This window comes from Puma concolor, chromosome A1 (assembly GCF_028749965.1).
Source record: "Puma concolor isolate L17-30 chromosome A1, mPumCon1.1.hap2, whole genome shotgun sequence".
Lineage (NCBI taxonomy): Eukaryota > Metazoa > Chordata > Mammalia > Carnivora > Felidae > Puma > Puma concolor.
Genome location: NC_141667.1, coordinates 84,328,449 through 84,351,246, shown reverse-complemented (window position 1 = coordinate 84,351,246; position 22,798 = coordinate 84,328,449). Strand labels below are relative to the sequence as shown.

At 36.3% G+C, this 22,798-nt stretch overlaps 1 protein-coding gene across 10 annotated transcripts in view; it reads right to left on the bottom strand.

The window, feature by feature from the left end:
* Positions 1-22,798, bottom strand: part of ARB2A (ARB2 cotranscriptional regulator A) — a 433,966-nt gene that overhangs the window by 394,275 nt on the left and 16,893 nt on the right. For 2 of the 10 annotated variants that reach the window (XM_086717891.1, XM_086717924.1), the window contains one exon: positions 1,170-1,293. The exons of the other annotated variants lie outside the window; for them this stretch is intronic. In XM_086717891.1, the coding sequence (XP_086574017.1) occupies positions 1,170-1,275 (106 nt within the window). In that variant the 5' untranslated portion in view covers positions 1,276-1,293. Of the gene's footprint in view, positions 1-1,169; positions 1,294-22,798 lie in introns of those variants that run through there. 10 annotated transcript variants of the gene reach the window in all.

Here is a 22,798-nt window from a genome sequence, read left to right as displayed (position 1 = left end):
GAGAGAACATTAGCTCTAAAAGCAGGGACAAGATGAGGCTGGCTTCTTTATTACATACTTACATGTTTTACGCTTTCAAGAAAAGAGATAAAGTAAGGTCGAAACAGAGAATCTTGAGATATCTTTATCATCCAGCCTCATAAAGCAGGGCAGGATAGCAGTGAGGGATTCAGAGAAATGGCTGCAACTAAGATGGTCTGGTACATATTCATTTGGGCCATCACCTACAAAGCATCTTGAAGACCACAAAGACTCTACATTGAATAAAAGATTCATTATCTAGCACAGATGGCATCTCAACATTTAGAAAATCCGTAAGATTTTCTTTCACCATCAAAGAAAGTAACTGTGAGACCACATACAAATTACTTAGGTAAGCTGATCTGGGGTAAGTCACTAGACAGATTGAAATATGTAATAATGAAGAAATCTTTCAGCTCAAAAATGCACATTTAGGAGTAAAATTCTTTTAGATTGCAGACTTAAAAAGTCTAGAATTCAAAATTCCAGAAGAATGCCTTGGGCAGATTCTTTCTGAGATGTTAACATGGAAAGCCTCTCAAAAAATATTCCTAATTCAGGGCACCCGGGTGGCTCAGTAGGCTGAGCATCTGACTCCCAGGGTCGTGGGATCAAGCCCTGCATCAGGCTCCATGCTGAGTGTGGAGACTGCTTAAGAGTCTCTCTCTCTCCTTCTGCCCCTTTCCCCCGCTTACGAATTCTCTCTCCCTCTAAAATAATTTTTTTTTAATTTTAAAAACTATCAAAAATATATTCCTAATTAATGCCACGAAGATAGAATACTGGATTATTAGGCACACCATTACCCTAGCCAAGCATGACATTCTGATCAACAAAAATATGATAATGGCACTTAATCTTGACTCAAGAGACTTATAGTGTTAGTTTTACCTTTAAATAGATGACTTTGGATAAGAAAAGAGTTAAGATTTCCTACAGTTGTAAAAGTGTGTGATTCTGTGATTTATTTACTGAGTACATACTACACTTCAGACACTGAGACAGTTGTGAGGGATACAAAGAGTTACAAACGGATTAAATACGAATATTCTTATTTTAGAACTGAAATGAAAGGAAGATCACCTAAATATTCCTATACCTTCATGAGGAACAATGAAAACCCCTAAAAAAGCAAATTAAGCATGTACCTTTCAGTGCTGTAGTCTTTTCTTTTTCATCTGGACCTCCCTGCTGGATTTGTGCCATGCTTATCCAAATTGGTAACAAAATTAAAGAGCTCAAGGAAATAGACATCAATCTTCAGAAGACAGTCTAGAATGAATGAAAGCAATAAATTAAGCTCTACTCAATCCTACCTACTCCATGAGAACTTCATAGATCCTCCCAGTTGGGATTAATCTCTATTCTGATTTCCCACTGCACTTTGTTGATGCCTATACCACAGTTACTTATCATAGCCTGCCTTGCATTATAGTTATTTATGTATTTGTCTGGGTTGGCTAACAGATTACAAGTCCCAGGATAAAGGTATCAAGTTTTTGTCATCTTTATATCTCTCATGTCACCAAACACAATGCCTTATACATACAGATACCTAAAGTTGCCAAATGTAATTTAGCTAAACTTTACTGTGTAAGTTTAGTTCTCTATCATCTAATTTTTTTTTCTTTTTTAAATCTCCAGGTAATTTCAAAGGCCTGAAATTTCTTTTAAAATGAACTATAAGCTTGTGCCAATTACAAAGTCAGAATGTCTTCGACCTGGAACAGACAGCAGAAGGAGAAAAATACAAACTATGTAAGGTAGCTATAAGCTACCTCTGGTGTAACTCAAAATATAACTTTAAGGGAAAAAATTAGCCCGTTTTAAAAATGAAACTATGTCAAATTCAGTATCTGGAAGCCATATAAATGGCACTCCAGTAAACAATCATAATATAAAATTATGATTTATTAAGATCTAATTCTGCTCCATTTTGGCCAAAGGGAAGGCATTTACACCACAAATAGAAGTTTTTTCCCAGTATGCCCATGAAGAGTAAAACAAACAAACAAACAAACAAACAAACAAAAACACTACTCCTAAGGTTTAAGAGACAAAAATGAAACACATACAATGGAAAAAGTTAAACTAATTTAGTCAATCTATAACTGTTAATGAAATTCTATAAAAACTACATTCATGACAATAATAAAACAACACTGAAAATTCCTCTGATTGAGGAACCCAATTTATTTGCTATCCACAAAGAAAATTTCAGTTTCCTTTTGGAGGGCTATTTCATAACTATCTTTAAAAACTGAGGCATTTTCATAATCAGCTAAGTATAGCAGAAAATAAAAATACCAACACTGAAAATAATATTTTAAAACTATGAATGTCTCAAACAGTCATAAATCATATTGTCCTTATCTCAATTCTGACTGAGGGAGGGTGGGGTGGGGGCAGGTGGTATAAGAGGAAAGACCATCTGGCTTTACCATCAACTACCACATACCCCTGACAAATTATTTAGCTTCTCTGTGCCTTATTTCCAAATGTGAAAAATAACAATGATAATCATGTTTCCCTCATATGGTTACACTCAGATTAAATGGAAAATAAAAGATCTAGCATAGTACCTGATGCATAATTAAGTGCTCAATATACTCTGGCTTATATATTTTTTAATTGTCATAAATGTATCCTGGTTTCACTGCTTAATAATAGCTCTGTGGTCAGGAACAAGTCACTTAATATCCAAAATCTTCAGTATCCTCATTTATAAAATATAGCCCAAATAATGGTGGCTGAGAATTAATATTATAGAAGGTATATACATCTGATCATTGCTATTACCAGCAATAATACTGCTTCTCAATGGAGTGAGGTTTCCTAATAGGAAAAAGTAGAATATGAGAGTACTTTTGAGTAGGAAGGCATTTCCACTTAGCAGGAAAGAAGTTATTTTTCTTCTGTGAATAGGGAACTAAAAATTCTATGAATCTACATGAATAAAATGTGTCTACATTCCTTCAAGAAACATATCATAGTTTGTATGATGGGCAATGTATAAGATACCAGGGTGCAGTGGTGAGTAAAACAGACATGTTCATGGCTTGGGTGGGGGGGGGGGGGGGGCTAGCAAAACAAACTGCCAACTTGTAAAATACGTAAGACCTAGAATGATAATTACAACACTGTTATAAAGGTTTATCTATTTACATGCAGGAATTGGTCTCATCTGTCAAGTCCCACAGGTTTCCATACAAGTTTTACCAGCAATTCGCTATTATACACCATCCTATAGCAGAAATTAAAGAGAAATGTTCACGGGCTACCTGGATGGTTCAGTTGGCTAAGCATGTCTTTTGACTTTGGGTCAGGTTATGGTATCATGGTCATGAGATTGAGCCCCACGTTGGGCTCTGTGCTGGGCATTTAGCCTGCGTGAGATTGTCTACCTGTCTGTCTGTCTCTCTTTCTCCCCCCGCCAAAACTATCTTTCCTGCACTTGCATACTCTCCATCTCGCTCAAAAAAAAAAAAAAAAAGGAAAGAAAGAAAAAGAAAGAAAAAAGAAATGTTCATAATGAGAAATCTCATGCACTGCACTCTGTTAACAATTCCATAACTATCTACAAGGGCTTCTTGCAGTGTTTAATTAATCTATCCTCCTGCCAATCCAATATTTCTTCTAAATATAAGTGGTTTGGTTATTTTTCAATGGCCCCAAATTGCCTAATTACTAAACAGAAGAATTTGGGGTGCCTGGGTTGCTCTGTCAGTTAAGCGTCTGACTTTGGCTCAGGTCACGATCTCACGGTACATGAGTTTGAGCCCCGTGTCAGGCTTTGTGCTGACAGCTGAAAGCCTGGAGCCTGCTTCAGATTCTTTCTTCTTCTCTGTCTACCCTTCCCCTGCTTGCTCGCTCTCTCTCTCTCAAAAATAAATAAATATTAAAAAAGTTTTAAACAGAGGAGCGGCTGAGTGGCTCAGTCAGTTAAGCGTCCGACTTCAGCTCAGATCATGATCTCTTGATTTGGGAGTTCTAGCCCCGCGTCGGGCTCTGTACTGACAGCTCAGAGCCTGGAGCCTGCTTCAGATTCTGTGTCTCCATCTCTCTCTGCCCCTCCCCTGCTAACGGTCTGTCTCTCAATAATAAATAAATGTTAAAAAAATTTTTTTAATAAAAAAAAATTTTAAACAGAAGAATGTACACTATTATCTCATTGTGACTGTTTCAATTAAAGTGAAATTATAGAATATTTTTGGTGCTAGAGTCATTTTCAAGATTCACATTTTAAAGTTCTGGAGATCTAACGTAGAGCAGGGTGACTACAGTTAACAATCCTATATTGCAAACTTGAAAGTTGCTAAGAGAGTAGATCTTAAAAGCTCTCATCACACACACACAGGAAGCAGGTTAACTACATGAGGTGATGGATGTGTTAACCAACCTTATTGTGGAATGATTCTGCCATACGTATGTATATAAATCATTACATTGTATACCTTAGACTTACATAGTGTTACATGTCAATTGTATCTAAAAACAAAACAAAACAAAACAAAACCTTGGAAAAAGCTCTAAATACTCCACAATGTTTAACACATATCCCCCCTTTAGATTTTGATCTCACTGAGGACAGACACCCCCTAGCACATGTCTGGCATGTTTGGAAGTCACTGATTATTTGCTGAATTTACAAATAAGAGATGGGGGTTGGGGGAGAAATTCACATTTTAAAGAATAATTTTCAAGATTCTCAAAATTATATACCAATAATCATATTCTTATTTTATGATATAACCAAAAAATTTCACGTTGCAATTTACTTAAGTGATGATATGCATGTTACAAGAGTACTAATTATTATCTGTGATCCTAAACCTTCTAGCAGCAGATGCAAAGCAGGTAAGCATGAAGCGAAAGCAATTTGTCTGTTGCTCTCTCATTCACTGTTAGATTTTTGCCCTCTCAAGTTATCTTCCATGGCTGTGGTACAGCTGGTGAAGCTAAATCAGGAACATTATAAATTCTCAATTTAGTTTTCCTAATAAAAATTCAGAGTTATAACCTGCATGACCACAGATAAACACTACTGAAAATGTGGCCAGCAACCCGTTTGATACATTTGATATATATTAATATGTGCACTCAACATAGTTTATTTAGTATTATCTGATGGAGGTTAGGTTATAGGGAATAAAGTGGTAGAAGGTTTTTACTGATGTCAATTGGGACACAGTTGACACGTTGTATACTTCATGATAACCACTGCTGTTTAAATATGGTTTCCTAGAAATGGTTGTAGTATAAACAAGATTCAAAACATCTCAGTTTGCAATTTCATTCTGTGAACTGCACAAAGCAATTATCATATCTTCTTTCCTTCTATGATTCCAACAGAGAATCCACTAAGTATAAATAAAGCTATAAATAACTTGTCATGTGTAATCTTTATCCAGTCAGCATTTCAAAACATGAAAGAGTAGAATATTTCTTAGTTGCCCTGTTTGCTCAAAATATGGCATGAGCACTTATAATATGTACAGGGAAATATACAGAAGCCTAAGTTTCCTACATCTGCTTGTTTTTAGGTAGGTATTAAATAAGGACTAGATATAGATGATTTTGCAATTGAAGGCTTTCCACCTCCCATTCTGAACGCAACGATGCAAGTATAAAATACATCACAAGACAAGTAAAACTGGGGTAATTCCCTGGGACCTTCAGAGCTGATTTGGCCCCAAAGAATCTACGTTTACTAAGTCAGGCTCTGGAAATCCAGCTCATAATGCCCTTCTTGTGGTAAGTAGTGCCACAAGTACTTTTTGAATTGGTACCAAAGATTTGCGAGAAACCAAAAGATTTACCCGAATTATAATTAAAATATCTATGTTATTCAGAAATTGCTCATCAGCAAAGGTTACTTCATAATAATCCTGGACAGCTTATAGTTCTGAGGCTGAAGCACAAAAAAATGTATGTTTGGGGGCACCTGCGTGGTTCAGTCCATTCAGTAACACTCTTGATTTCGGCTCATGTCATGATCTCACAGTTGTGACACTGAGCCCCACATTGGGCTCTATGCTGAGCATGAAGCCTACTTAAGATATTCACTCTCTCTCTCAAAAAGAAAAAAAAAAAAAGAAGTTTGGAGGGTGTGTGTGCATATACATATCGGACTGGGGAAAAGGCACAAGAACAAGCGTTATCAGGCTAGAGCAGACACAGAAGACAAAGCCCAGGGTAATATGGGCTCATGGTACATAGAAAATGGCATCTTCTACTGAGAATGTCATCGATGCTTGGATCAAAGTTGACATACCTGAACCCAATCTAACGCTTTCTGAAGTAATTTCTTAGTTTCCCAGTCAATGTGATATAGGAGGTTTGGTATGAGAAATTCAGCATTTTAATCTCCATTCTACCACCTACAAGGTGGGTTATCTTGAGAAAGTCATAACTTCCTTAAGAAAAATAACAGCACTTCCTTTTACAGGGCAATTATGAAGATTATATCAAAGAATGTATGGAAGGGGCGCCTGGGTGGCTCAGTTGGTTGAGCGTCAGACTTGGGCTTAGGTCATGATCTCACAGCTCATGAGTTTGAGTCCCACATGGGGCTCACTGCTGTCAGTGTGAAGCAGGCTTCAGATCTTCTGTCCTCCTCTCTCTGCCCCACCCCCACTCGCATGCCTGCTCTCTCTCTCTCAAAAAATAAATGTTTAAAAAAAATGCATACACATTTTGAAAACAATAAATTTCTCTATAAATATTAGTAATCCACATAATATCAAACAAAATTGGATTCCAATTAATTTGTACTCAAACACAAGGATACCCAAATTAGTCCAACTTCGAGGAATGAGAAACTTCTGATGTGCACTGTTTGGATGAATTCTAAAAAGAAATAATAAAGCCCCATAATAAATACCTGTTGAGTTGACTTGGGTTTCTAAAACTATACTGAAGATAATCATAATGAAATATAAATTAATTTTCTTCATATAATTTGTTTGTATTCTTTTTTTTAAGTTTATTTATTTTGAGAGAGACAGAGCACAAGTGGAGGAGGGGCAGAGGGAGGAGAGGGAGGGGGAGAGAGAGAGAGAGAGAGAGAGAGACAGAGACAGAGACAGAGACAGAGAGAATCCCAAGCAGCCTCTGGGCTGGCAGTGGAGAGTCTGATATGAAGCTCAAACCCACAACACCATGAGATCGTGACCTGAGCCGAAACCAAGAGTGAGACACTTAACTAAATGAGCCACCCAAGTGCCCCGTTTATATTCTTTCCTAATCTTATTAAATATGTGTCTGGAAAATGTTCAAGTATGTGAGTTCTAACTTCATTTAGGTAAAAATGTATCCAAAGAAGAATACTGTTCTAAATATCTCCTAAATAGCATATGTTGGTCACAAAGTTAACAAGTGCTTTCATACCCATTACTTTATTAGGTTATCACCACAACTGTCAGGGAAAGGAGGGGTTGACATATCTGCATTTTACAGAGATGAGGCATCATGGGATATACGAAAAGCAAAGTAACCTGGGTCAGGTATGCTAGATCGGCAAGGGATGGTTGGGATTTTAACTCTAGTCTTCTGGATAGGAGCTCCTACTTATGAGCTCCTTTACCTGCATGGTGGAGTCCTACTATTTAACTTCAATCAAAAAACTATTCCAGTTTCAACTTCTCATTTATCCTATAGGAAGTTTTCACTTTTGTGTACTAATTTATATTATCAGCAAGTAGTCCAATATGGAGTCTGAGTAAGTTGGACATAGTTAATTACATATAGATGACAGCTGTCAACCAAAACTGTCTCAGTCTATTTGGTTTGCTGTTCAGAATTAAGATTGATAAAAACACTCCTCATCATTCCTGACAATACTTTTGGTAAATCAAATATCTAAAAGAAAAAGTCAAAAGGTAAGGAATATCATATACAAAGATTTTAAATTTTTTTTTAACATTTATTTATTTTTGAGACAGAGAGAAACAGAGCATGAACGGGGGAGGGTCAGAGAGAGAGGGAGACACAGAATCCGAAACAGGCTCCAGGCTCTGAGCAGTCAGCACAGAGCCCGACACGGGGCTCGAACTCACAGACCGCGAGATGGTGACCTGAGCCAAAGTCGGACGCTTAACTGACTGAGCCATCCAGGCACCCCTCATATACAAAGATTTTAGAAGAAACTAATGATGTACTACCATGCCTTTTAACAGGTTCCAAAACTGGAAGTCATCTGGATAGGTTTTACATTACTATTTGCCTAGCAAAAAGACAAACTAAACAAGACTAGAATGAAATCCTTAGAGTATCTGCAAGACAATGCTAAAGCTGAAGCTAAAAAATTAAACAAGGACTAAGTTCTCAATTTTGAAGCCCCTCAAAAGAAAAACTAATTTAAGCAATCTTTTATGAAGTTTTCATAATATGGAGCAGAAATAGCAGAGCTATAATTCTCAAAAAGATATTCTCAAAATTTTGCAAAAACAGAACATGTAAAACAAATAACCTCCTTTATATGGGTCAAATATAAATGTCATGTAAGCTACTTAACAGACTTTAATTCTATGGTAAACATAAATAATATTATAAATATACATAACTCCAGGTCAAATTAAACAAAGAGAAATTAACTATATTCAGAAGATTTCAAAGTAGCCAATACCATGAAATAGCAGTAATAACTTACTTGCAAAGTATACATCACATTTTCTCATTCCATATATATGCTTACCAGCATCTCTGCTAAACTATGTGAACTAAAGGTTAAACTTAGATTTTAAAATATAATATGCATGTGGTAGACACTAATGTGAACCCTCCCCCCCGTCCCGAGATGCACCTTCAAGGAGAACTTGCTACTCAGCAGCATGGAGTACAGTTAGCAAAGAGCCTCCAACTGTTCCCCACTTCAGAGTCTGCCTCAGATGCCGAGAGCTGTCTCACTCAAGGTGGTGCCTTTCCCAGGTTGAGTGTCTCAGTCGCTGACCGAGCCCAGTGGGAATATGAAGACCTGCCTCTGACAGGCAATATTTGCTGCAGGGCTCATCTTCAGGTTGGTAGAGATTTGGTCAGGCCTGCATTAAGTTCAACTTCTCTATCCGACCAATCCTGTTGTCTTCCTTCTTCTCCTAAGTGTTGGTCTTTTTTTTTTTTTTTGAGAGAGAGAAAGAATGTGAGTGGGGGAGGGGCAGAGAGAGGGAGAGACAGAATCTGAAGCAGACTCCAGTTTCTAAGCTGTTAGCACAGAGCCCAATGTGGGGCTTGAACTCACGAACCATGAGATCGTGACCTGAGCCGAAGTCAGACGCTCAACCCACTGAGCCACCCAGGTGCCCCAAGTGTTGGTCTTCCACATCTTTCACACCAAATTTTATCTCAGCACCTGTTTCTAAAAAATCCAATCTGTGACACTGTACTTTTCTTAATATTTTTTCTGGAAGTTAAAAAAGTTTCATTATGTTAAGAGACAAGATGTATCCAGAATATATAATGAACTCTGGCAACTCAACAATAAAGAAAAATAACCTAACTTTAAAAATGAACAAAGGATATGAATAGGCATTTCTCCAAAGAAGATATCCAAATGACGAAAGAGCACCCAAAAAAGACATGCTCAACATCCTTAGCCATTAGAAAAATGAAAATCAAAACCATAGTAAGATACCACTTCAAACCCTCAGGCAAGGTTATAATAAATAAGAAAGATAATAGCAAGTATTGGTGAGAATGTAGAGAAACTGAAATCTTCATACATTGTTATGTATTATGTAAACTGGCATACACTCATTTTAGAAAAGTTTGGCAGTTCCCTAAAATGTTAAACATAGATTTACCATATGACCCAGCAATTCCACTTCTAGGTATATCCCAAGAGAAATGAAAACACATGTCCACACCAAAACTTAAACACAAATGTTCACAAACGCATTATTCATAATTGCCAGAAAGTAAATGCCTATCAAGTGATGACTGGATAAACAAATTTGGTATATCCATACACTAGAATATTATTCACTCATAAAAAATGAAGTATTGATACATGCTACAACATGAATAACCTTGAAAACATTAGGCTAAATAAAAGAAATCAGTTATAAAAGACCATATATTATAGATTTCCATTTATAAGAAATGACAAGAATAAGCAAATAAATCCACAGAAAGAGAGAAAGTAAATTAATGGGTTTGGGGTGTTGGAGGAGGGGAGTAAAAAGTGATTGCTAATGGGGAGGTTTCTTGTCATTTTTTTTTTAAGTTTATTTTATTTTGAGAGAGAGCATGCATGCACATGCACGAAGGGAGAAGAGGGAAAGAATCCCAAGTAGGCTCCTCCTTGCCAGCACAGAGGCCGACACAGGGCTTGAACTCATGAACCCTGAGATCATGACCTGAGCCAAAATCAAGAGTCAGAAGCTTAACCGACTGGGCCACCCAAATGCCCCACAAGGTTTCTTTTCGAGGTGATGATTCCAATTCCAACAGTGCAAAAGAGATACACTAGAGTAGTGTACCTCACTGCATATTAAATGGTTCTCTCTCTCCATCTCTTCTGTATAGCTAAATGCCAAACGTCAAGGCATAGCACAGAAAGGGAACAGGCTTGCCCCTTTCACTCAATCTTCTCTATTCCTTCTAAGAAACAGGAGTGATAAGTGGGCTTTAGGCAGACTCACTTAAAGAACTTCCCTCTTCAGATGTTCCTACCATCCTTCCCACCAGAACCAGGCTAGGAACCATCTAGGCCTTCTCTATCTAAACATTAGGGGCAAACACAGTATTTCCCAGGTATAAAAGGTAAACATCATATATAAAGGTTTTATAATTCACAGTGCTCTAGTCTAGCTTCTTCTAATTCTGTGCATTGGGAGTTCTCTGTCAATGGTAATTTGCCTCCCTGGCCTGTCATTATTCCTTACATACTTCTTCCAATGATTCACTGATTCACTTCGGTTATGATTTGTTAATTCCTTGGCCACATACTACTTAGTAACACCCCAATGTTATGCAATTTCTAACAAGGAATGAAATTTAATAATAACTGCTTTATTAGTGTTATTGTTATCAGAACTGATCCCACATACTCTATTAACTTACTTCAAAGTTAACAGAAGTTAATAGAAGTTTGCTATACAAACAAAAATAAAAACTTAAGCAGAGGATCAAGCAATTTACTCTTAATGCCTGTAAACCATGCTAATAACACTAGCAATAAAGTTTAATGGTAAAGTTAAGCTTCTGGAGACCACAATTGTACTGCAAATAAGGCATATAAGTACCACTCAGATTCAATGTCTACTGACAGTGCACTCCTTGTTATTTATTTAAGGGGAAAATGTCTGTGAAGGCTGACTTTACATAAACGTGTTAACAAGTGGGAGTATTATCATTTAAGTGCCTTCGAAATGGATTTCTTTTTCACTTCTGGAATTTCCCAATTCTTTATAAAGTGATAGCACTTTCCAGAATTTCACGTTTGTACCATATTTCAACAATGCCCAATCCTGAAACCAACAGCAATGAATTCAGAAAGATTTGGAGAGGCTCTATACTGTTGTGATACTACAAAATCTGATCTTAAAAAAAAGAATTAGGAATTTGAAATCTCAAGTCATCCTTTTAAACTACCATATTAGTTACATTGGTTATTTACTTCATTCAGAAAATAATACACACAATTCATACCTTGCCTAAATTAACAAAGGATTTCAGACAACAAATTCTCTTATTCCAAAAGCAAAAGGCTTTGAGCCCTCTTGGCGTCCACAAAATATGTTTTTTCCGCAACAAAAGACAACCTTACTTAGCCACATGACACTTAAGTTGTCAGTACAAGGGCACTTTGTGAAATGTTAAGTCATTTATGTATTAGACTTATGCTTAAACACAGTATGCCAGATAGCTCTCATTACTATTGTCTACTTATGCAAAAGTTGGTAGAATCCCTTCCTATCATCGTGAGAGTCAAGAATTTTACAACTAGATTTCATTTTCAACATTATAGCTCTGTCCTTTGAGTGACCCTCCTGTTGAAAATAACTAAACTTGGAAGGTACATTACAAAACTAAGAATACCTAGAAATATCACTAAATTAACATAAAGAAAGAAATAATAACAATTTCAATATCTGCAGAAAAAGTAATAAAATTCAATACTCATATTAGGAAGAAAAGTCATAGTAAACTGGGAAAAAGGAAAACCCTTAACATAATAAAGAGATTCAACAAAACAAAAATACAGTAAAACTGCTCTTCATGGTAATATATTAAAAACATTCTCTTTAAAATCAGGTACCAGAAAAGAATGCCCATCATTACTACTTTACTATTTCCACTTCTAATCAAAGTTTTCTGGGAGCTCTTCTAGTATAATAAGTTATAGAAAAGAAAACAAAAAATATACAAGGACTGGGGGCACCTGGTGGCTCAGTTGGTTGAGCGTCCAACTTCCGTTGAGGTTATGGTCTGGTTCATGAGTTCAAGGCCCGCATCCAGCTCTGTGCTGACAGCTCAGAGCCTGGAGCCTGCTTCAGATTCTGTGTCTCCCTCTCTCTCTGCCCCTCCCCCACTCATGCTCTGCCTCTCTCTCACAAAAATAAACACAAAAAAAAATTTGTTTAAATACAAATATATAGATTGAGAAGAGAAAGTTACTATTTGTAGATAGTATGACTATCTAAAACAACAACAAAACAAGAGCCAAAAAACAAGAGTTTCTAGAATCAAAAAACAAGATGGGGCACCTGGGTGGCTCAGTCAGTTAAGCATATGAATCTTGATTTCAGCTCAGCTTCTGATCCCATGGTCTTGAGATTGAGCCCGCCTCAGGATCAGCACTGGGTGTGGAGCCTGCTTAAGATTCTCTCACTCATATGTGGAATTTAAGAAACAAAATAGATGACCGTAGGGGAAGGGAAGGAAAAATAAGATAAAAACAGAGAGTGAGGCAAACCACAAGAGACTCTTAAGTATAGAGAACCTACTGGGGATTGCTGGAGGGGAGATAGATGGGGGGATGGGCTAAGTAGGTGATGGACATTAAGGAGGGCACTTGTTGGGATGAGCACTGGGAGTTATATGTAAGTGATGGATCACTGGGTTCTACTCCTGAAACCAATACTAACTACTCTGTATGGTGACTAACTTAAATTTAAATAATTAAAAAAAAAAAAAAATCTCTCCCTCTTCCTCTGCCCCTCCCTTGCTCAGATGTAGAATAAAAAAAATTTAGCAGGATGGCTAAAGTAATTTATATATAAAAATAAACTGTATCAATACCAGCAACAACCAATTGTAAAACATAGTTAAAAAAAAAAACACCACCATTTATAATTGCAAAAAATAAAAATCTACATAGTAAGAATAAATCTAACACAAGGCATTTTAAATCTACAAGCACAAAATGAGAAAATGTTATTGAAAGACATTAATGAAGAATGTAATACACGAAGAGATATACCATATTCATGGACAGAAAAACCCAATCCTGGGGGCGCCTGGGTGGCGCAGTCGGTTAAGCGTCCGACTTCAGCCAGGTCACGATCTCGCGGTCCGTGAGTTCGAGCCCCGCATCGGGCTCTGGGCTGATGGCTCAGAGCCTGGAGACTGTTTCACATTCTGTGTCTCCCTCTCTCTCTGCCCCTCCCCCGTTCATGCTCTGTCTCTCTCTGTCCCAAAAATAAATAAACGTTGAAAAAAAAAAAAAATTTAAAAAAAAATAAATAAATAAAAAAGAAAAACCCAATCCTGTAAAGATATCAATTTTCCTCTGATAAATGGATTTAATATAATTCCTCTCAAACCCAACAGAACTTTAAAAAAAAAAAAAAATTCAAAAAGTTCTACAAAAAAAAAAAAAAAAAAAATGGCCAAGAAGAGCTAAGACACTCCTAAAGAAGCATATGTTAGGAAGACTTACCTTACTAGGTATTACCAAAACTAACCAAGTAAGTCATTAGTATTGGAATAAACAAACTGAGCAACAGAACTACAAAACAGATCCACAAAACAGATTCGTGTGACACAGATGATACTAACATATCACTGGGGAAAGAATGGACTTTTCAATAATTGGAACAACTGGTTAACCACATAGAAAGAAAGAAAGAAAGAAAGAAAGAAAGAAAGAAAGAAAGAAAGAAAGAAAGAAAGAAAGAAAAGAGAAAGAGGAAAAATTAGATACCTACCTCATTCCATTCATAGAGATCAATTTTGAATGCATTAGGGCATAAATGTGAAAAACAAAACTTTAAGCTTTTTAGGGGAAAAATATAGGAGACTACCGTTTTGATGTTCGGGCAGGGAATAAAAATGTGATGAGATATTATTTTACACTCACTAGACTAGAAAAAATTAAGAAATCTGACAATGTCAAAAGCAAGAACCAACAGAGCTTAATGAAGATTCTTATTCACATTGCTGATCAAAATATAAATTAGTAAGAGCACCTGGCTAGCTCAATCAAAAGAACATGCAACTCTTGACCTCGGGTTATGAGTTTGAGCACCACAATGGAGTGTAGAGATTACTTAAACAAACAAACATAAAAAAATATACATATATGTACAAAAACTTTAGAAAAATTGGCATGAGACTTCCAAAGTAAACATTCTTATCATTTTTAACCCAACAAACAATCTCATATTTTGGGTCACTACTTGGTCCTGTACATCAATATCATGAAACAGGTATGTCAATGTTCACAAAATGTTCATGTCATCAAAAAAGCCAGTTTTTTTCATGATCGATAACTATGTAACAAATTATCTCAAAATGTAGTTGCCAAAAACAGTAAACATTTATAATCTCTCATGGTATCAGTGGATCACAAATTTAAGAGCAGCCCAGCTTGGAGGTTCTGACTCAGGTTCGTGAGGTTTCAGTGAAGATACATTGGCCAAATCTGGCTAGATCCAGAGGCGGCTCACTCACCCAAATAAATTATTGATATCAGTTGTTAGAAGCCTCAATATCTCCCACATGGGTGTCTTCACAGGTCTCCTTGAGGATAACCATGACATGGCTTCTGAGAGAGAGCCAGGAGAGCAAGGAAAACACTGCCAAGGTTTCAACATCACTTCCCTGATACTCAACTGGTACAGAGGACAATCCTATTCAATGAAGGAAGGGTCTACACAAAAGCATGGATATCAAGAAGAAAAAATCATTGGGGACCATCTTAAAGTCTGCCAACCGAAACTGGAAAGGGCTGTTCTTCAATTACAGGAGGGCAAATCTACTGTAGCATATTAATAGAGATGAATACTACATAGTAGTGAAAGTGGATAAACCATAACCACACTCAAAAATATGGATAAATTTTCCAGATTTTTAAATAATATTGAGTTAACAACAAAGTCTCAGGAAACTACATACATTATAATACCATTTATACGGAGCTCAAAACGAAACGAAACTACAATTTAAAGGTATCAAAATTTAGGTAATAAAACTGTAAGAAAAATCAAGAGAAAAAAACACACAATTCAGAACAGTGATCACCTCTGGGAAGGTGGAAGGGGCATGAGATCAGGAGAGACATATAGGTCAATTCTAGTTATTGACAGTGCTTTGAGCCTTGGATTGAATGATGAATTTACAGCTGTTCATCATATCGTTATGGCTTATAGCTTGCAGAAGCATTACAGGGTGGACACTTTTAAATCACACACATAATCACACAGGTCCTGGCTGCATATAACTTTTTTGTTTATCAACAATGTATTTTTAAATAAGTAATAAAGAAAAGCATTAAAATAAAAAGAATATTATAACTAATTTTAGTAGCACTGCCTTTTGTAATTTGTTCTTTGGGGCATTTTCCTCTAAACATAATGTTGAGAGTCCAGTCTCATGTATTTAATCAGAAATTTGGGTGTCCTGCTGGTGAATAAACCCTAGTAGAAGCAGTTATAAGGCAAAAGAATAAACAGGTATTGAGTAAACCTCAGAGCAGCTATATATCGATGAAATATGATATCACTAAAATCCAATTGATTCATTGCCTGTTTTAAAATGGAACTAATATTCTGAATAAAAATTGATTTCCTCAGAAACTTTGGTGCAAGCTACTTAAAAGATAAACTGTAAATATTTTTAAAACATCTATTAGAAATAATAACATCCGGGGCGCCTGAGTGGCTCAGTCGGTTGGGCGGCCGACTTCACCTCAGGTTATGATCTCACGGTCCGTGAGTTCGAGCCCCGCATCGTGCTCTGTGCTGACAGCTCGGAGCCTGGAACCTGTTTCGGATTCTGTGTCTCCCTCTCTCTGACCCTCCCCCGTTCTTGCTCTGTCTCTCTCTGTCTCAAAAATAAATAAATGTTTAAAAAAATAATAATAACATCCAACAACTTTATAATATTTAAGAATGTAACTATGAATTTCTGACAATATCAACTGTCATTTATGTTTTTGTTCATTGCTTGGCATACTGCCTCTAATAAGTATAACAAGTAAATCTGCCTTTGAGGCATATACAAGCAATTAAAATCTTTTAATGCTGGCATAAGAGGCAGTTATAAGCAACTGGAAAATGAAAGATGAGGACTAAGAATTGAATTCAGAATAATACTTCCCGTTGACTATGAACGGATGGACTCCAGTCACAAAAGACTATTTCCCACAGAGTATCATCTGCCAATCTTTCAACATGACACAAAAATGGGCTTTAATTCTGCGAAAAACAGTAACAACTTTCCTTGTTTTCCAAAATAAGGTGAAAAAGGAAAATGCTGTAACAGCAGCCACTGGAGGGAGGACTTGATGTTAGAATGAGAATAAAACAAGCATAAAATATTTTATCTGGTGCTTTGTCTGAACATAACATTTTGTTAAACTCATTTCTATTTGTTTAAATGACAAATGCTGAAAACACTGCTTTTTCTGCATGAGAGTTAAACTTCCTTTCACTGAAAAACAGATGTTGATTCCACCATCTTTTATTGGCACACAAATTAGCAGTAGGAAAATTAGAAAGCTGCCTAGACTAACAAGAATTAGCACCAATGCTTAGTCAAACTATATACTTAAAGGCCTGTACTTGATTTTTAGTAGGTTTATATTTTGTTCATTTGATACATTATCCACTAATTTTGCTCTAAGACTTCAGGTATTACTTAGTCCCTACCTGAAATCTGACTTGTAGCACTGCTCTTCATGTAACTGAAGGGTTTGGTTTAGTTTCTAATGAAAATATTCATATATTTTAATATTTGTTGATGTAAACCTAGTTTTACACACACACACACACACACACACACACACACACACACACACACACAGGGTCACAATCACACTTCAAACCTCCAGGGCTGGTCATTTGCAGATCGCTAATAAAAGCACGTTTTAAAAAAGATTCAAAAAATAATCACAGAATTGGAAGGGCATTTCACAATTCCAGTTTCTATTTTAATAGTGGTTATATACTGTACAACACACATCAGGCTGTATAAAGCCCTGAAACAATTCTAAACATAACAACATCCCTTCCCTTTTCAAATGATTCCTTACACAATCAATATTTTGGAGTTGACTTCTTAAACTCATGAATCCTAGTGCGATTTAATCAGTGAGCCAACAAAAGTGCCAGTTCTGAATAAGAACCATTCAGAAGAAAAAGCAAAAAATGAAGTGCAGATTAAACTCAAATAAATTCATTGGAGGTGCATAGAAATTCATCTGACAAGGTATTCAACTGGAGAGGGAGGACCTAAACAAAGAAAATGGATTTTAAAGAAATGATAACAACAGATACGGAAATAATATAATTCAGTAGTAATGCAATATAATAAAAATATAATTCAATACACTAATAATTCAACATAATTTAATAATATAATTCACACTTGTACCAAAAGAAAAATTAACAGTTACCAATCAAAATGATATACCATACTATAACAAAGATATGTTCTTAAAATACCATAATTTTGTTTATATTTTAAAGGTACAGGGAAACTATTTAAGGACTTTTGTAAAAAGCAAAAAAAAAAAAAAAATTAATTTTATGGAGTAAATAATTGGCCCTTAATTTATATATTTTAATTTTTAGATCTACCTAATATTGACATGCCTTTAAAACTGGACTGGTGGGGCGCCTGGGTGGCGCAGTCGGTTAAGTATCCGACTTCAGCCAGGTCACGATCTCGCGGTGTGAGTTCGAGCCCCGTGTCAGGCTCTGGGCTGATGGCTCAGAGCCTGGAGCCTGTTTCTGATTCTGTGTCTCCCTCTCTCTCTGCTCCTCCCCCGTTCACGCTCTGTCTCTCTCTGTCCCAAAAATAAATAAACGTTGAAAAAAAAATTAAAAAAAAAAATAAAACTGGACTGGAAATACATGGAAAAAATATATGGAAACATACATGGAAAAATGCCTGAAGTATTCACTTACCAACAATAAACCAAAAACTAAAGTTTTGTAACAGAATGTAAAGCATAGAGAAAACAACCCCACCCAAATGTGTTGCAGAAATTCAAAACAAGTCTTAGGCAGTAAGACATCTTAATAAGTAAGATAACCAATAGATCTGTAATTTTGTAGGTGAATATGTGTTGAAAGTTAAAACTACAAGAGACATAAATGACTATTGCTTTAAATATTGTACTAAAGTTGCTATTAGGCCAACACTTAGAGAAATCAAAGGGTGGTGGGGCTCTGAGAAAAATACATTTTAATGTTTATAGTCTAAGGCTCTCTAAAGAAGAAAAACTTTTCTTATTTTTAGAATAATCTTTACTAAAATGTGTTACTTTGTTTTGCTAAGATTTTGATTTTTTCCATCTTTCATAATAAAATTCACTGTTTAAATAAAGTTGACATTCTAAGACATGAAATATTTCTACTATGAAACATTTCTCAATCACTAATTACTATTCCTGAAATATTTTCCTCAAATACTGTACTCTTGTAAGTACCTCATGAAATTTAGCTCTTTGTATTTTCTATTAGTCATCGATGTACAACTCATATCACCTCTCAGAGGATAAGGACTATGTCTTTCTCATCTTGGCATTTCTGACATATTATGGACTCGTAACTGTTGTCTTAAATAGGGCTTGATAATAAAATAATCAAAGCCTAAAAAAGCAGATAACATCCCCTTAAAATAGAAAAAGTAAGGGGCACTGGGGCGGCTCAGTAGGTTAAGCGACTGACTTTGGCACAGGTTGTGATCTCAGGGCTCATGAGTTTGAGCACCACATGGGGGCTCTGTGTTGATAGCTCAGAGCCTGGAGCTTGCCTGAGATTCTGTCTCCCCCTCTCTCTCTGCCCCTCCCCCTCTCTCTGTCCCTCCCCTGCTTGCTCTCTCTCTCTCTCTCTCTCTCTCTCTCTCTCTCAAATAAATAAACATTTAAAAAAATTGGAGAAAGTAAGAATGATTAATGCAAAAATGAGTCCTTCATTTTTGAAACTGTATTTATGCAACTTAGTAAACAAGTAATATTAAATTATACTCTTACAAATGAGGCCTATTAGCTAATTTAATTATTTCAATAACAAAAATTGATGCCATTAGAGGATATGGTAGGATTTGGATGATGTTTATAGTCAAGGTCTTACTCAGAAAGAAGCAATACATGGTAGGGACAACAGCCATATAGAAACCTAGGGTTTACATAATATTTGAAATCAGAGTCTCATTCAGAAGGAAGCAATACACTCTAAAAACAATAGCCATAAGGAACCACAGTATCACTTCATTATTGGGTTGAGAAAGAGGCAGAACTTTCTATCTTTTCCTATGTGTAAGACTAATTTTAGGATTTCAGAATCTTCTGAAATGCATGGTAGACCAGTAAACTTTAGGGATACACAAACAGAGCTCCATGGAGAATGTAAAGGATATATTATCTTTTAACAGGCTTATGGCTCAATGAAGTACAAGACTGCTCAAATGAGAAACTTCTCAATGAAGAAGGCAAATAGTAGAAAAGAAAAGACATCCCTTTCGAATATCACTGCAACTTTTCCCATTAGGTCAATATGTAAACAATCTTGGATGTTTTATGTATACAGAACATGTGACAGATTTTGAAAAACTAGCTCATAAACTCAAAAGTAAAGAACCACAAGGTTTAAAACCACATGAAACCATATATAAACATTCAGTGTAACAAATTCTGACATTTCAACTCTAACTTCTCCATTCCAAGCACTTGATTTCACAATGCCAGGTAACTGGAAGGAGAGTGGAAAAATCATAGACTAAAAAGAGTAAAGAAATGAGGATGCTGTTCCTTCCACACCCTAAGCATCTCCAGCTAAAATTCCAAATGCAAAAGTCAGCTCCAGGGGTGGAGAACTAATAGCAAATAACTACATTCAGAATGTAAAGCCCTCTGCTTCGTCTCAACAATCTATGATGTTTGTAGGGCAGACAGAATATCAATGTTTTCCAAAGTTCACCATATAATAAATTACTGAACCAAACCAACTGAATAATAAATATCATATAAGCTATCCACATGTAAATTCTCCATTTTAATTTTAATGAGGTACAGCAAAATATAAATACCGCATAGGTAACTGCTTGGTGTCAAAACAAGGGACACACTCAACTCAAAGTCCTCTAAATCAGAGAAGTGAGTGTCCTCCGTGAGATAGGACAAACTATCAGACTACAGAAGAGTATGATTGCAAAAGCATTCATTAATGACTACAGAATCAAAAAGGTTGAAAAACTGAACTCTTCCTGAGATCAGGAACAAGGCAGGAATGCCCATTTTCACCATTAACGGTACTAAGATAAATACATGTGGATAGTGTATATAAAATGCAGCATTTGATTGGCTTTGCCCATTTATTTATGAACACCCATTTTTACCATTAAGTGAACTGAGAGAAGTAAATGTGGATAAGGTAAATAAAATGTGGTATGTGGCTGGCTCTGTTCACAAGTTTATTATAAAGTGAGCTTTGGACACACTGATAATCTGCCTGCACTACACATAACGCGTAAGTCAGTATACATTGCTATGGAGGACAAAAAGGCAAAGCGATTGGAAGAAAGAAGTAAAACAATCTAATTGTATTTTATGTAACTCTTTACATGGAAAATCCCAGAGAAAGTATAAAACAACTACTATTGTTCACAAATAAATTTAAGAAGGTGAAGGAATATAAAGCAAATGTATAAATTGAACATATTCATATAAATATAGGTATATACATATCAAGAACAATCAGAAAATATGGAAAAAATCATTTCAGTAGTGCCAAAAACATAAAATTTCTAAAAAAAAAAAAAAAAAACCTAAAAGAAGATATCCAAGAATGCTACATTAAAAACTACTTTGTTGGGCGGGGGAACAGGGGAGCCTGGGTGGCTCAGTCAGTTAAGTGTCTAACTCTTGATTTTGGCTCAGGTCATGGTCTCACCATAGTGAGATCCAGCCCAACATCAGGCTCAGCACTGGGCATGGAGCCTTCTTAATATTCTCTCTCCTCTCTCCCTCTGCCCACACATGTGTGCTGTCTCACTCTCTCTAAAAAATAAACTTCAACTTTGTTGAAAAATATTAAAGATCTGAATAAACAAAAAGAAATATCACATTTAGGGATTAGAAAACTCACTATTTTAAGATAACATTCCTCCCCAAATTGATTTATAACTTCAACATAATCCCAATCAGATCATAGGAGGCTCTTTTGTAGATATGGGCAAGTTAATTCTAAAATTCATATAGAAAAGCAGAAGACCTAGAAGAAACAAAACAATTTCATAGCAGAACAAAGTGGAAGATGTACTCTACCTAATTTAAAAAATTACCACAAAGCTATAATAATCAAAACAGTTTGGTATTGATTAAAAAAAAAAAAAAAAAAAAAAAAAAAAGAGGGCCGCCTGGGTGGCTCAGTCAGTTAAACATCTGACTTCAGCTCAGGTCATGATCTCAGAGCTCATGGGTTTGAGCCCCATGTCGGGCTCTGTGCTGACAGCTCAGAGCCCGGAGCCTGCTTCAGATTCTGTGCCTCCCTCTCTCTCTGCCCCTCCCCTACTCACGCACTCTCACGCTCTCTCTCAAAAATAAATAAATAAATAAACACTTAAAAATTTTTATTTTTATTTTTTTTTAATTTTTTTTTTTTAACGTTTATTTATTTTTTTGGGACAGAGAGAGACAGAGCATGAACGGGGGAGGGGCAGAGAGAGAGGGAGACACAGAATCAGAAACAGGCTCCAGGCTCTGAGCCATCAGCCCAGAGCCCGACGCGGGGCTCGAACTCACAGACCGCGAGATCGTGACCTGGCTGAAGTTGGACGCTTAACCGACTGCGCCACCCAGGCGCCCCTTTTTTTTTTTTTTTTTTAACGTTTATTTATTTTTTTGGGACAGAGAGAGATAGAGCATGAACGGGGGAGGGGCAGAGAGAGAGGGAGACACAGAATCAGAAACACTTAAAAATTTTTAAAAAAAAGATACATCACAGAAACAGACTCAGGACTTCAAGCTAAATTACAAAGCTATAGTCTTGAAGACAGTACAGGACTGTCACAAAAACAGACACATAGATCAAAAGAACAAAATAGAAAACCCAGAAATGGACCCACAACTATACGGTCAACTAACCTTCAACAAAGCAGAAAAGAATATCCAATGGAAAAAGACAGTCTCTTCAACAATGGTGCTGGAAAAACTGGACAGTAACATGCAGATGAATGAAACTGGACCACTTTCTTATACCATACACTAAAATAAATTTAAAATGGATGAAAGAACTAAATGTGAGATAGGAAACCAACAAAATCCTGGAGGAAAACACAGGCAGCAACCTCTTTGGCACTGGCCCAGAGCAACTTCTTACCAAACACTTTG